The 15518-nt window shown below is 37.2% G+C and overlaps 1 protein-coding gene across 3 annotated transcripts; it reads right to left on the bottom strand.

Moving 5' to 3' along the window:
* Window positions 1–6447: 6447 nt before the first annotated feature.
* On the bottom strand, window positions 6448–9815 carry LOC108205950 (BTB/POZ domain-containing protein At5g60050). 3 transcript variants are annotated; one of them, XM_064087044.1, is made up of 4 exons: window positions 9109–9815; window positions 8583–8967; window positions 7646–7699; window positions 6448–6787 (listed from the first exon to the last, which is right to left on the bottom strand). In XM_064087044.1, the coding sequence occupies exons 1-2, from the start codon at window positions 9658–9660 to the stop codon at window positions 8959–8961; spliced, it is 561 nt and encodes a 186-aa protein (XP_063943114.1). In that variant the 5' UTR covers window positions 9661–9815; the 3' UTR covers window positions 6448–6787; window positions 7646–7699; window positions 8583–8958. The 3 variants fall into 3 exon arrangements, with proteins under 3 accessions (XP_063943114.1, XP_063943115.1, XP_063943116.1); XM_064087045.1 differs by having other exon boundaries at window positions 6448–6783; XM_064087046.1 differs by lacking the exon at window positions 6448–6787 and adding an exon at window positions 6816–6959.
* Window positions 9816–15518: the final 5703 nt, after the last annotated feature.

Genomic DNA, 15518 nt, shown 5'->3' with positions numbered 1-15518 from the left:
TATGGAATTTTTCAAAATTTATTTGATTTTTATGATTTATTTAACAAAAAAAATCATTGTTTTAAAAATCTGCCCTCCACCACACCAGTATATCTCACTGAGGTCGAACGAGGGGATTTTAACATGCTCAAGTTGCCCCCATCAATCGTAGACTCTCAGGTCGACCCTAGTGTTTGCATTGGTTAATTTGAGGCGCTCTGATGCACCGAGGTCGACCTTGGACCTACCCAGGTTGAGATTGGTAGCGCTTTAATATATCAAGGTAGATTTGCGACGAATTCCTTATTTGTATTAGTGAATCCGATTGGTTCCTTTGGAATAGACTTTTAAAATTCATAACTCCGTTCTCAACAGATTCAGGAAATATAGTCAATGGGACATACAAACCATTCTGTAGAATTCCAAAATAAATGGAAATTGCAACTTTAATAAAAGAAGCTTCTTTCAGTTATTTCAGTTATTTCTATGTGGAATGGAGGTACCTTGATTCCAAATTTTCGAGAGCTTGTGGTCCAGATAAAAAAAATGATTTGAGTGCAAAGCAAGCTTTTCTAATTGTATCTACCATTATGAATCTGAGATCTATATCGATCAACAAGCTCTGAGGCCAATTGTTAGTGCCAAAATAACGTAGAAGGGGGTTTGTATACGCCATTACCACATAATCAATTTAATTCATTTGTTGAATATTCATTCAGTTCATTCTAAATCATAATCAATAACTCTAACAAGTTAAAAGTACCACTAATTTATACCGCACTAATTATTGTCTTATATAGCATATAAGCAACGATTTTTATTACTGAAAATTGAAAAAATCTACTTACCTAAACTATTGATGATTGATTATGGATGATTAATCCCAATCTTAGGAAGGTTCTTGATGGTAACAAGCCGTCAGAGAAGGTGTAGTAGTCGCTAGTTTTGGTAAGTTCTGATGGCAAATGTCTGTGACTACTGGTGATTGTAGGCGATGGTGGCAAGTCATGGAAACGGCTGGTAATGGTGGTAAGAGGTCCATTATTATGGTTCAGGTGAAGATGATGGTCATATACATTGCATGCATATATGTATGTATACATTTATATTTGAGAGATATGTTATATACAAAATAGTGATATGTAATGTAGAAAATAGTGATTACTGCAGTTAAAAATAATTATTAAAAATTGGATTTCTAGTTTGTAGGCTAATTTTGTTTGTATTGGAGTAGGATTCTCTCTCTCTCTAAGTATATAGAGTTTTATTCTACTACAAACCTCCCTATTCTACAAACTAAAAACTCAGCTGAAATATCACTAAATTATCTAACAACTCCATCACCACTACCATCTTCTCCAACTATACCTCTAACTCCAGCAACTTCATGTCCGCCGGTCGCCGCCCCTGCACGTCTAACGCCCCCATCTCTACCACCTCCACCGTGCCCTCCATCATATCCTTCTCTATTCTATTGAAAACATCACTAACCCAACTATTTATGTCCAGAAGCCGATTGACCATCAATAAACAGATCTTGAGGTTGACACGAGTCTCCTGATTTAAAAACGAATTTAAAAACGTCACCGGGGCTCCGATTATATGCAGCTGCAGCAACACCAGATATGGATATTCTATGACTACACACCAATTCATGGGTTTGCAACACCAACAAATAAATCACAACTGTTGCTCATCTAACCCTTTGCATGTCCACCACGTTCATCTCCGTCTCCACTTCCACTATCTTCACCACCTCCACCTCCACCATCACCAGAATCAAGTACATGAACAGATCTACAAATTTTCATCGATTTCTGAAAGTTTTCACCTGTTTTTGCAAAATAAATCACTATAATCTAAAGAGAATATCACTAAATTGTGTTTATTTTTATTAAAAGATTAGTTTGTATTTGATCACTAGCCTATATGTGTTTGTGTGTGTGTGTATAATTAAAGTGTTTTGACACTGATTTTTGATTTATCTTTCGAATAGCAGCTGTCAATTCCTAAAATATACCGTGGGCTTAAATTGAAGTGGGCCAATTGACTTGTTGACTTGATCAATTATTGGTTTGATTAACATGATGAACAATTTCATACGTGTTGACGTTTAGTGCACTAGTTTGATTCATTAATCACTAACACTAAAATCGAACTTCATTCCATCTTTGATTATTATCCTTGATTAGTCCATTCCGGGTTAGAAATGTTTTGGATGCTGATTACGAATAATCAGTGTGACGATACTAGAATCCACTAGACTTGATATCTAATAGGTAGACAACTTCTGATCCCTGAAACAACTTAAACTTTATTCTTCACCGAGGTCTAAACATATTATTGAACTTCTTTCAGTGACTTTGTGATTAGTTCAGTTTGCTTGATCGTCTGATTGTCTATATACTAGTTCTTCAAATCTATCGATTCGTGTATCATACTTATTTATTGTTTCTAGTTTTGTTATTGTGTTGAGTTATCACTATTACAGTCGACGTTACATTATGCCTTACAAAGTTTAGCATCTCAAATAGGTATACTTTATCTGATCAACCCATGTGACTGTTATCTTTTTCTTTAATGTAGTTGTCAACTTATAACTCTCAAATTAGTCATTGATAAGTCAATCATCAGCCGCTGATAGCTTCCTTGACTAGTCGTTGATAGCTTCTTTTATTATCAATTGATAGTTTGTCTTCATTAGCTACTAATCGGTTGAATAGCAGTTGACGAAGCCTTATTTTCATTTGTTAATAGTTTAGATTTAACCATTGATCATCACTTCACTTAAGTAGTTATCATGACTTGAGATAGTTACAATTTGACTTCTTAACTACACATTTATTAATAGATTAAAAACCATATCAGTTGATTAACTTATTCTATGAACCGCTAACCTATAAAATACATATTTTGTTACGATACCTAATTAATTGATGGGCTACTTGATCAATAGATATTGCAGATAGTATGATATCTTTTTTTCAACCACATTACTTAAATAAAATTAAATTTAGTGTTTTGACTTATCATTAAGTCAACTAGTTAAGTTATCATTAACTTAAATAAGGGAACCCCAAATTGATGTTATACTTTTTTCAAGTTTTTTTTATGTTACAAAAATATTAGGATTTATTTATTTAATTATTTTAAGAAAATATCATAAATGAAACGAAAATATTACATTTCATTATTCCTTTTTTTATGCATTAAAATTTAAAAATTTATATAATTATATTTTAATAAGAATATTATTCGAATCAATTCAATTTTTTCACGAACAAAATTTATCACCAATCGAGCTCAATAACGAACCAACCGTTCAAAGGTTCCAAAGGTTAACTCGAGCTTCCCGCGGTCAACCGACTCAACCCTGCCGCTACTGCCACTTTAGAAGTGACACAATCGCACGCTTTCGACTTTCTGTCCGAATCCCAACACCAAAAATCTCACTTTGCCATCTAAAAGCACCAAAACCCAGAGCGAGAAGCCCTAAAATGTAAGGGGACTACCTCCCCCAAAGGAAGTGGCACGGGCTACGGATGACGGTTTGTCTTCTCCGTAAAGCCTAACAAGGGACCCAGAGCGAGAAGCCTGATCCTAACCCTAACCTCAACCACAACAACCAACATCCAATAATCACCCTAGGCTACAAGCTAAACATGCATAGTAAGAAAATCACACCACAACGCATTCAAAGTAGATTAAGGGCATGAAAAAGGGTTCGATTGTAAAAGAGGGGTTTCCCCCTGGAGGCGATTGGGAACCTAGGGTTTATAGTCTAGGGCTACGATCATGGCTTCAAGGCAACGCAACAATGCCGAGGGCAACAACTCAGTCGGAAAATAATCAAGGCCTAACCGAAGTCGATTGAAGCCAGTGGTGTGTGCACATTCAAAAGATTAATGTGTGCAATCGATTATACAAACATGCAGAGCGAAATAGCAGTTCAATCGAACATAATAACCTCAAGCAAGACTAATGTGGGTGTGTGCACGCATGCCGAGGTGAACAGTCAAAAAGAAAATGATGAAAATCAGGCATGGATCATATAAACACATAGCCACAGACATGGAGCAAGTGCAGAGAAGAAATAATAATAGGGACAAAGGTTCGAAAAAAGCATACCCTTGGTCGGAGTTGGAAACGGAGACGGAGAAGTAAGCGCCGGGGAAGAAGAGCAGATTGCGTCTGAGAGTGCTTCGGTTTGAAGAGGGAGAGTAAAGTGAAGAGTTTAAGAGATTGAAGAAAAGAAGAGTGAGGCTTAGTGTGTATATATATGGCAGGGGGAAGTGGGGAACAGCTACACCAGGTGGCGTGCCGTGACTGGCTTGGCGTGGAGGTAGCTTTGATGAGCCAGGGGTTCCCGAGGCCTAGGTGGGTGGCTGAAGAGATAGAGGCATGCTAGGACTCTACGGCTGCACCACCTAATTAGGGATTTTTTGTTACAATTCAAATCAATTTGAATTTAAATTAAACCCCGAAATCTTTGGGATCAGCCTTATCACAAGCTGACGTGACACACGCGGGAAACTGAAAAGGTGGAGCAAAAATTGCGGAAGCTTGGGCAGATTTTTGGAAGATAATTCTAATTATTTTGGAACAAATATTCAAGGCTTGTGGTGGTTGTTGTGAATTAATATAATTGGTTTTATAATTATGTGGGGGAAGTTTATCTGAATTATTTCTTGTTTCTTACACCGGGCCGCGCCCACGTAAGCTTAGAAATAATTTACGATTAACCTCTAGCATAATTCAAGGGCTTGCAGCTGTATAAGTGAGGGTTACCGTTCTTAGGTTCCTCTCGTATTTAATACTTCAAGGAACCGGGGGGGGGGGGTAGTTGTTGTGCCATAAAATCTCCCTGAGCTTACTTTATAGCCCATCATATTATTTGGTCTTTACTTGGGCTTACTGGAGTTATCTGGTTAAGGATAATGAGCTTCACCATGGCTGGGTGAACTGCATAAGACATGTAAAAGGGTATACGGACTTGCACTGGAAGCATAATGGAGGCTGCCATCAGAATGGGGTTGCACCTGAAGGCGCTTTAGGGGTTACCTCTGCTAGGGGTTACCACTAAGTGCATCCTGGCTTGCAGCTACAGGGCTGCAGTTAGGGGATGCCGCTGGAGGACGAATTGGAAGTATATTGGGAGTATATTAGCTATTATTTATCTGCGAATTAAGGGATAAATACATCTATTATGGAGATAATTACAATCAAGGGGAGATAATTCATATATATTCGGATATACATGCAAGATGAAGGCTTCAAGTGATCTACTTGGAGTGGGATGCCGCTAGATAACTACAAGAGGAAGTTGTTTTATCCTAAACTAGAGAGGATAAGAGCTTATCTCTTCAGAGTCCTAAATCGAGAACTACATGGGCTTGATCCCTATACATAGGGTATGTAGGCACCTTGCAAAAGAAAACGAAAACGGATTCATTTACTCACGAGTTCTACACTCTAAAGAGAGGCACGTGTAACCTTCGTGACGTACATTTCCGGGCAATTGCAGGACGAAATTCCACAATTCCGGCCTCGTTGTTTGGTTCTTTGCAAGCTCAGCCCCCTTAAACACACTTGTTTTTCTTTAGTTTATATTAACGGTAGCCCCTAAGAGCTAGCCGTGATTCTCGTAGTTGTAACAGATATCCCTACAATTGTGTTATATGGTTCTGGGAGTGTTGTATCAATTACTCTCACAACAATGTTATATTTTTTTCAAGTTTTTTTTATGTTACAAAAATATTACTCCCTCTGTCCCATTTAATTCTATACGTTTCTTTTTCACTGCTCGACACGCACTTCAATGCTCTTATAAAATATAGTTCTATAACTTATTTTTAATATTTTCTTTTTCTGAATAAAAATATAACATTCAAACTTTTATTCAGAAAAGAAAAATCCTAAAAATAAGTTATAGAACTATACTTTACAAGAGCATTAAAGTCCGTGCCGCGTCCCCGTCCCCCAATGTATATAACTCAGGGGGACGGAGGGAGTAGGATTTATTTATTTAATTATTTTAAGAAAATATCATAAATGAAACGAAAATATTACATTTCATTATTCCTTTTTTTATGCATTAAAATTTAAAAATTTATATAATTATTTTTTAATAAAAATATTATTCGAATCAATTCAATTTTTTCACGAACAAAATTTATCACCAATCGAGCTTAATAACGAACCAACCGTTCAAAGGTTCCAATGTTGTGTTTGGTTGGGAGGAATGAAATTTGTTAAGAATGGAATGAGATTAGGAATGGAATGGTGAGAGAATGGAAAGAAGGTTGAATGGAATGATCAATTCAAAACTGTTGTTTGGTTCATTTTTTTATGATTGGAATGGAATGAACCATTCCATTCATTTGAGTTGTTTGGTTACTCAAAGGAATGGAATGGTAATTAATTATTTTTTTATCAAATTTTTTTCATATAAAATTTTAACTTTCAGAATTTATAAATCAAATAGACAAATGGATTAATTTCATGTCAATAGCATACTTCACATTTCATTACACAAATTAGTAGTAACTTAATCAACTATAATAAATATTAAAAATTTACAAAAAAAATCCAAACTTTGGCCACTACTAATTCTCCTTCATAATTTACAAATAAAATACAAAAATTCTCCAAGAAGAGGTCAAGATTCCGAACTATTACTAGCCCTCCCACTTCTCCAGCATGACCAAGTCCACTTTCCAAGCCAGCATCAGGGAATAAAGCACTCTGAACAATATCAGAAATTTAAGATGAAGCCGCATTCAGTCTAAAGATGCAGGTTCAGATCTGGCTGCGAACAAATTTAGTAGTTTAGCCAAAATTCAGAAATTGAATGAACTGCAGAGTAAAGAACTTGACAGGAAACTTTGTTAGTCCACATTGACAAAACTGCAGAGTCTAAGATGCATTTTTCGAGTGCTCAGATAGACCAGGTATCACGTTTTTAGTGCATGAAATGGCATCTACAGTGACAAAAAGTGAGTCATTACAATACAGCCCCATGTAAAAGATGAAAGGTAAGTGTGTATGTGCAACACTAGATGATACGACAATAATGGTCAAAAATAAACCAAGTGCAAATGCTTTGTAAAATATATATTTGTACACACCAGAAACTTATAAAGAATACAGGAGTACAAGGACTCTAATGACAAGAGTTTGGTTTAACTTTAACTAGCCAGTCGAGAGTGAGATTATCAGTCCAACAGTTTGGTCATCATATATATAAATTAAGACATATTCAAAAGTAAACATTAATTTTCTATAATGTAGAACCTTGTGACAGCAATCAACGAACAAAATAGCAGAGTAAATAATTTAGAGTGTCACAACATGATCTAAATAACACAAGAGAGATTGTAGAAAACCAGGATGAGAAGTTCGTCAAAAGTGTGTGCTCCTGATGACTAAAATAGCAACAGATGAAGATTCTACTTGGCAAAGAACAGAATATCAGATAAAACTATAATTTTATAAAATCTGCAGCACCTCAACAACATAAAATCATATGAACTCAGGACACATAATGATAAATCATATGAACTCAGCAACGCAGATTTATATGAATTAACCAAGATAAAAAGCCACCCAACAAAGCTATCTCCTGTGCAATTAATCACAATTTTCTTAATCAGTTCCGGTGTCTTACCTCTGTTAACAGAACCACCTTCAGCATCCTTATCCTCAACAGGCTCAGGTTTCTCTGCCATAAGCACAAACCCGCCAAATTAGATCATCTAATAGAGTAAAATCCGTAAAATAAGGTTCAGATTACATCCTAAGTTGAGTCGACACAGCAACTGCTAAGAAAGATTTAGGCCTAATTATTCTTATGTTTCCCTTATGTTAACAAGATGAAGCTCCAGCAAACCATTATAATAAAGCTCAAATTTTGCATAACAGAAATCAGCTAGGCAATTCACAGAAACCATTATAATAAACCATCTGAGCTAGCATAACAGAAATGTTGGATTAAAAAAATCAGTTTTAAAAGGTAATGAATCCGGATTAGACCCCCATTACAATTTCTCTGGCATATCAGTTAGGACAATATAAATGAATGGACTTCCATACAATTTAGTACCACCAAAATTTAAAAATTAGAGTCAAGAAACCTATGAAAATCAGGACCAAACCCACAGCCAAACATGGCATCAGCCTTGTCTAAAACATAACACAAATATACTTGTGAATATAAGCAATCATATAGTTAAAAATAGAATCCTTGATTATAAGAGCCCCTGTGGACCTCCTGTAGATTCACTTTGCAAGTATTTTAACATGCAAAAATTCACAAATTATCTAGCTTAACACATTCTCTGTATCGGCCTACTGACACATACTCCATCAGAGAATAAATCAAGCACAGGCAATTCTCATTGTTCTAAGAGGCATTTCATCAAACACGTAATACACATGGTGAAACACAAGCATCTAATCCGAAATGAGCAACTGCCCTAGGCACATCCATACACCGAAATCACATAAATTAGCTAGATTGACAAATGATTTATCGAAATCAATCGACATAAAAGCACATAAATTAGCAAGAATAATGAATAAATTTAAATAGATGGAAATCAAACCTGTTTATTTAGATAGATTGAGGTTTGAAAATGTTAAGAATCGTTGATTATGGTAGATCAATGAAAACGAAACATATTCGTTGATGATTGCAGATTCGGTAGAGTTCGAAGCTCGCTGAGAATCGCCGGACATGGATACAACGGACAGTTTTTGTATATGTTGATTTTGTGCGGGAGCAGAGAAGAGAATGGAATGGAGCTGTCCCTCTGTTTTGTTCGAGAATAGGTTGTATACTGCCGGTCCAGAATGGAATGATTTAAAGAATGGACCATTCCATTCCTTTGGCCCAACCAAACAACAAAATTTTTTGATGGGCTGAATGGACCATTCCATTCTCTCCGAAACTCATTCCATTCAGGCCAACCAAACAGAGCATTAGTTAGCCTACATTGCATTACAACAATATCCACTTGTATCAATAGCTAGCCAATATAAACATGGAATCAAAAAACCTCGATTTTCACAGGCAAGTTAAAAGGTAGTAGCAAATAGCAAATGCAGGAGAAGTCTTCAAATCATAAGTACCTTCAAAACACCGAGGATTTTGGAGACATTGGCACCATTTAACCTCCTCTTCAAATCCTCACAATACATCAACACAACAGTCTCTACATAAACCTCAACATCATCACAATCACATATCTCCACCACCGCCGCAGCGCCACTCCTCATCAACTTGTCCTCAAAGAACCTACTCCGACCCGACAAGACACTCCTGTGCACATCCATACTCACCTTAAACCCATCACGCGCCGTCACCGTCAGCTTCACATCCCCATACCCTAAACCCCACGCGCCTGGATTCTTGAACGGCGCGTGCTCCAATGCCTTGGCCACCCTTTCTTGAACACCCCGGCGAGTCTCGTGGGGTTGCTTGGAATCGCGAGCCTGTTCTGCGGACATCATCTCCAAGAGGGTAGTGCTGGGACGGGTCGGGTTGTGGGTCGGGCTGACCCGGAATGGAGACTGGGGAGGAGAAGGTGAATGGGACATCTTGGAAGTGTAGAGATACGAATCTGAGATGAAGCCTTGTCTTAGCATTGTTGATATTTGTTTTGATTTTGTTTCTGAGGCCATTGAATTCAACAGGTTTTTTAGAAATTTGAGAGTGAGGGAGGCTTTAAGAAATGAATGAGAGAGCCGAGCGAATCCAAGAAAGGAAGAAATGATTGAAGTAGCATGTGCTGTGATAATACGACTACTTCATCCTTCACCCTTTAGCATACGAGTGCTGTGCTGACAAATTACTCATTTTTTTTGAAATAATATCGCATTCTAAATTTTTAACAATTCTTTGTCTTATGGGTCCTGAGTCCTGACATCATATTAAACATTAAAATCTATGAATTTGATGTATTTTGATTGGTGTGGTTGTTCTGAATGCAAGGATTTCATCATTATTAAAGAATGTAAGCCAATCAAAACAAAGTAAACTCATAAATTTTTTTATGCTTATTGTGTGTTTATAGACACACCATTGGAAAAATAGTTCTAATAAAATACGGGAAGAGTGTGTTCTATCTATATGTATTTTGAATTTTGCGTCATTTATAATATTATAATTCAAAATTTTGTATTTGTAATACTACGTCTCAAGACTTTTCTTCGTTGTCTGTTCCTGTTAGATACTGCTAACAGCTTGGGGTTAAAATATAAATAGACATAATTTAAGAGTAGTTTGTGTATTTAAACTTCTAACTTTATACCTGACAAAAAAAAAACTTTCAACTTTATAATACTTGCAATACTGTATTCTTAATATTATTATCCTTTATATACCTATAAACTCAAAGTCTTTAGTGATACTTGACGTAAGTACACAAATTATCGAAAATCTTGAATAGTAATATCGTAATTGTAGGATTTTGAAATACAATATTGCAAGTGTGATTAAACCTAAAATATAGATACACAAAATACACTTTTCTCATAAATATTAGTGATAGGGGTTCAAATAATTAAAGAATTATTTATGACCCCTAGATATGACAGCCCGATTAATAAAGGCCTGAATACCAATTAAATTCATGGGAAGTTGTATAGGCCCGATAAAGGTCCGGACCAAAACATATATGGATCTTAAAAGGAAATTTAATTGGACTTGAAGCCCATTAAAAATCTAATCACGGGACTCCAAAAACTTTATCAGTTCTATAGCACTTCTGATTCCTCAAGGATAATTATCCAGGAATTCTAGATAAATATTGATAACATCAAGATAAGAGTTTTATCTTATCTCCAGCTGAGAGACCAACTTCTATGAGATCTTTGATACATGAAATTATACTTCCATCAAGTCTCTACTTTTGAGACTACTATCTAAAGGGCTCTACCCCTCCAAACTAAAACTACGTTTTAGACTTGATTCTTTACATAGCTAAAGATAGGTGTCATTTGGATGGAAGTCCCCGAACTCCGTCTCCTCGAGGTCGACGGGGGAAGACGACGCCTTCCCCGGGATCGGAGGAACGGGGAACCTCTCCAAAGTAACCCCTTCGATTTGGGAGCCTAACTCCCCTATTATGATTTCCCAGCACGTTTTGAAGGTGTCTGGGAAACTAGAGTCATACTCGGCCGACTGTTAGGTCCAGATACGATTGTAGAAGGGGGGGGGGGGTTGAATACAATCGTTACAAAATAATCGCGGAAGTGAATCTGATTGAATATAACTTGTTAATCAGATTATAATTAATTAATATAACAATGTTTGAAGTCGTTATATAATTAAAATGGTTCAGTTTTAATGTCCACTAAAGTTCGTAGAATAAATTCGACAGGGTATATTCTAGATTTAGTGATTAAAACAACCGGGTTATCAAAGCACAGAAAACTGTGGATATAACGATCAAGCAAGTTACGAACAACTTGAAAGCTTTACAAATGCTTTGATTTACAAAGTGATGAACACTTAGAAATGAAGAATGAATGCCATATTTATAGGCAAAGCATTGTACATGCAAGACAAACACAAGACAAGACAAATACTAAGAGGGTATGACAATCTAGGCTTGGGCAAGACAAATCAAGGCAAGGAAAGACAATCACAGATTGTCTACCAAGCTTTAATCAAGTCAGAAAGACAATCAGAAGGGAAGGTATGACAATCTCTTTGTCAGAAAGACAAACACTACAAACGGCAAGACAATTGGAGATTGTCTTGCACACCTTCTTGCATTCGGCAAGACAAGACAACTGGATTGTCTTGCAGAAAGTGAGACTCTCGGCAAGACAAGACAACAGGATTGTCTTGCTGCCACACAAGTCCTTCGGCAAGACAATTCAGTTGAATTGTCTTGCACACCATTGAAACACTCGGCAAGACAAGACAACTGGATTGTCTTGCACACTGATTTCATTCCAAGTGGGCAGTTCGGCAAGACAATCACAGATTGTCTTGCTGGGTGGTTTTGATGATAAAAAGAAGTAATAATGTAGTAAATATAAAATAGAAAATTATTCACTTAATTAAGTTAATCATATAAATTCATAAATTAAATTAATTCGAGAGTGAATTAATTTAATAAATAAATTACATAATTAATATAACTATTTGAGAAGTGAAATAATAGTCTATTAAATATATTAATCACCCAATCTTCAGTAGAACTGCATCCTGTCTTCTTTAAACTTTAATAACTTCTTCTTGATTTGTCGAACGAACGAACTACCACTTCTGCTTGACTTCAAATATTTAATTTGAATAACTGATACACAGATGTACTGTCTGGTTCATCTGTATCTAGTTAAATCAAATATTCTTCGTCATATAAACAATAAGAATTTGGTTAGTTCGTCGAGTCTTCGTCTTGTACGTACATCTTCATTAAATGGAATCTTCTGATGAAATAAAGTATAGAAACTTTATGTCTTCTGAACTCCTGGACGTGCCACAAAAGATTATTTGTGCACTGAGGCTTGAACATATTAATGAACTTCTTTCAGTGGCGTGCAGCAGCATCCTGGAACTTATCTGACATATGATTTCCATAAATCATTTGACGTTCTTCGTACTGATTCCGATGACTTGCTATTTACTGAGCTTTCTGATCTGAGTTGAGTTGTACCTCTTTAAATACAAATAGGCTGAACATATGCCTTTCAATCTCCCCCTATTTGTTTGTTAACATAACATGCAAATTTCCTAGAGGATAACTCAACTAATCAGATAAGACAAAGATTTAAACAATGGAATGTAAATAGCAAAAGTTTATGGCTTGCATTAAACATTAAACCATGATCATAAATAGAATACAAAAGGATGTTCCTTGAACATATCTAACAAATATCCTAATCAATCTATTCACTCAGAACGAGTGACTTCTCCTTCTTCAGCATCTGAATAGTGAATAATTGGAGTAGAAGGCTCATTCTGAGTAGGCTCTTCAGCTGTAGTGGATTCTCCACGCTTCTTTCTTTCACGAGCCAGAGCTAGCTGGTGAAGTACTTCCAGTTCCACAGGGTCTTCACGGAAGTCAGATGGCAGAGATTTTGTTACACCCTTCATCCTCCGAAAGTATTGAGAAATATTTCTTCGAGTGCAGTAGGATGAGATTACATCATCAGCATCAGACTTGGCTTTAGATGCGAAGCCCTTGGTCCTTAGTAAGGTGGATGCTAGAGCCAGACGTTTGGCAGGGTACTTTGGCAAAGCCTCTTCATTTAGATAGACAGTGCAGAGGATTTCCAAGTGAACGAACTTGACACAGTATGGGTTCTTAACAACCTGAGGACTGTTGAAAACAGCACAATCCAACAGTTTGTCACGAAGAAGTTCATTCAAGTTGGAGCAACGCTTGACTTTGTTGCGAAGTACCCAGAGCTCAGATACAGAGAATGATTTGAGAAATTCGACAGATAGTCTGAATGAACCATTCCTCTGTGTGTAGACAATCAGCTCCCATTCTTCTAGCAGTCCCCTAACAGCAACAGTTACATATTCCAGTTCTAAGGCAAAGGCATGCATAAAAACATCCTCATCAGGGTTCACCTCTCGAAGATCATAGATCAGAGATAAGAACTTCCTATCATCGAAAGTTTCCCTTTGAGGTCCATTGAATATTCTTCTAGCAATGTCCCAGCCTTTTCCTTCTTTTCTTTTAATCTCAAGATTCTTCTGCTTGATCGCAGCATCATAGATTTTCTGCTTTTCAATCTTGATTTGTTCCTCTATGATCAACTTGTCTTCCAGAAGTTTCTGATAATCACGAAGCTTACGCTTCCTGGCTTCATTTTCTGCTTTGAACTTCCTGACATTCTCCTCGTGTTCAGGATCAACAGGTTCTTCCTGAAACAAATAGCTTTCATCAAATTTACCTTCTTCTTCAGCCTGACGATAGGTAGCATCGAATACGTCATCATCATCCATGTCTTTGGGATAATCATCATAATTGTCAGTGTTGAAGACATTTTCAGATTGATGTAATGGTTCTTTGCCTTTAGACCTTTTATAGCTTTTATCAGCTTCAGAAGATTCTTTGCCACTTGCTCTTTCTCCACCCTTGTCACTCCTGTCAGCATCATCCTTATTACTCCTATCACCAGCATCAGCATTGCTGTGATCATCTTTGTCATCCTTATCTTCCTTATCCTTCTCCCCCTTAGTTGAGGGATCCTCTGGAGTAGACTGAGCTGTTGACGGATTAAGCTTTAAGTGATGAATAACTTGAGCCAGAGTTTGCTCCAAGTTTCCAAGCTTTGTCAGACAGAGCTCCTGAGATTGATCAAACTTGTCCATCCTAGAGTGAATACCCTTGACATGAGCATCTAATTCCTGTTTGAGAGAAGAATATGAAGGATCAACAACCTTTTCCTGTAGAGTCACCAACTCTCCACTTCTGAATCTGGCATTCTCAGCATTCAACCTTGAAATCTCAGCTTTCAGACTAGCCAATTGTTCCTGTAGCAGATCAGTGTTGGTGTGTGCACTCACCTCACGAACACTCAAAGATTTATCACTATCCTCTCGTGCATGTGTTTCGCTCGGTGTTTGCCTGATTTCACTCGTGTTTGTCACACCGTCACCAGTACCTGTATATACAAACATAGTTCCCTGAGATGGAACTGAAGGTTGTGAAGGAACAAATTGTCCTTCAGATGCCTGTGAAGGCAGATGTACTTGCAGGTTGCCAAGTATAGCCTGATCCAAAAAGAAAGAGTGATCAGAAAGTTTTTCATATGACAATTTTTGAATATCTGTGCTCTCTCTAAGTGAAGAATTAAAAGACAAAGGTTCAACTAGCGTGAGTGCTAGTTGTGTGCTTGACTCTTTACAGGATACCGCGGTCGGACGGCCAATTTCAATAAATGCATTCTGTGGAGAGAATGAATCTAGAGACTGTATATTTACCATGTCAGTGTCCAGATCCTTTTGGGAGGAAATGGATGCGGCTGCAGTTGTCTCCGGTTCTGCCACCCTTTGCTTCTTATGAGACAGAGCTGCGGGTTCTCTCAGAATTGCACTCCCACTCCGTTTCCGGGCTACCTTTCGAACAACTGGTGTATGAGTAGTGTCGGTTGATGTGTTTGACGAAGAATCAGTTGTTGAAATGAAAACGTCAGCTGGGTTATGAACCTGGGTGTTTACAGGTTCAATGCTGGGAGTCTGGAAATCAAATCCAATATCACAATCAAAATCTGCAATATCAATATTAAAGGTATCAGTGAGATTAGAAAGTACCTGAGCTACCTGTAAATCTGTCCTGAAGTCCTGTAGCTCTGGATTGATAGCAGAATCAGCAGGCAGAGGCTGAGAGGTGGATTGTGGTGGAGGAATGGTATGTAGATGTGTAGGTGAAGGTGTTGGTTCAGACTGAGAAGGAATGATGGAGGCTTGTTGGTCTGGGAAGAAGTTGTAATGTGGAGTGGATTGGTTTGGAGATAGTTGAGGAGAGTTGTATGATGATTGGTGAGGTGATTGTTGTGGTGAGTTGTAAGGA

This window comes from Daucus carota, chromosome 2 (assembly GCF_001625215.2).
Source record: "Daucus carota subsp. sativus chromosome 2, DH1 v3.0, whole genome shotgun sequence".
NCBI lineage: Eukaryota > Viridiplantae > Streptophyta > Magnoliopsida > Apiales > Apiaceae > Daucus > Daucus carota.
The sequence above is the reverse complement of the archived record's forward strand: the minus strand, read 5'-3'. Positions and strand labels throughout refer to the sequence as shown.

What these genes read in the sequence shown, in the direction of transcription:
- LOC108205950 (XM_064087044.1), bottom strand. Translation starts at nt 9,660, where the DNA reads ATGGCCTCAGAAACAAAATCAAAACAAATATCAACAATGCTAAGACAA.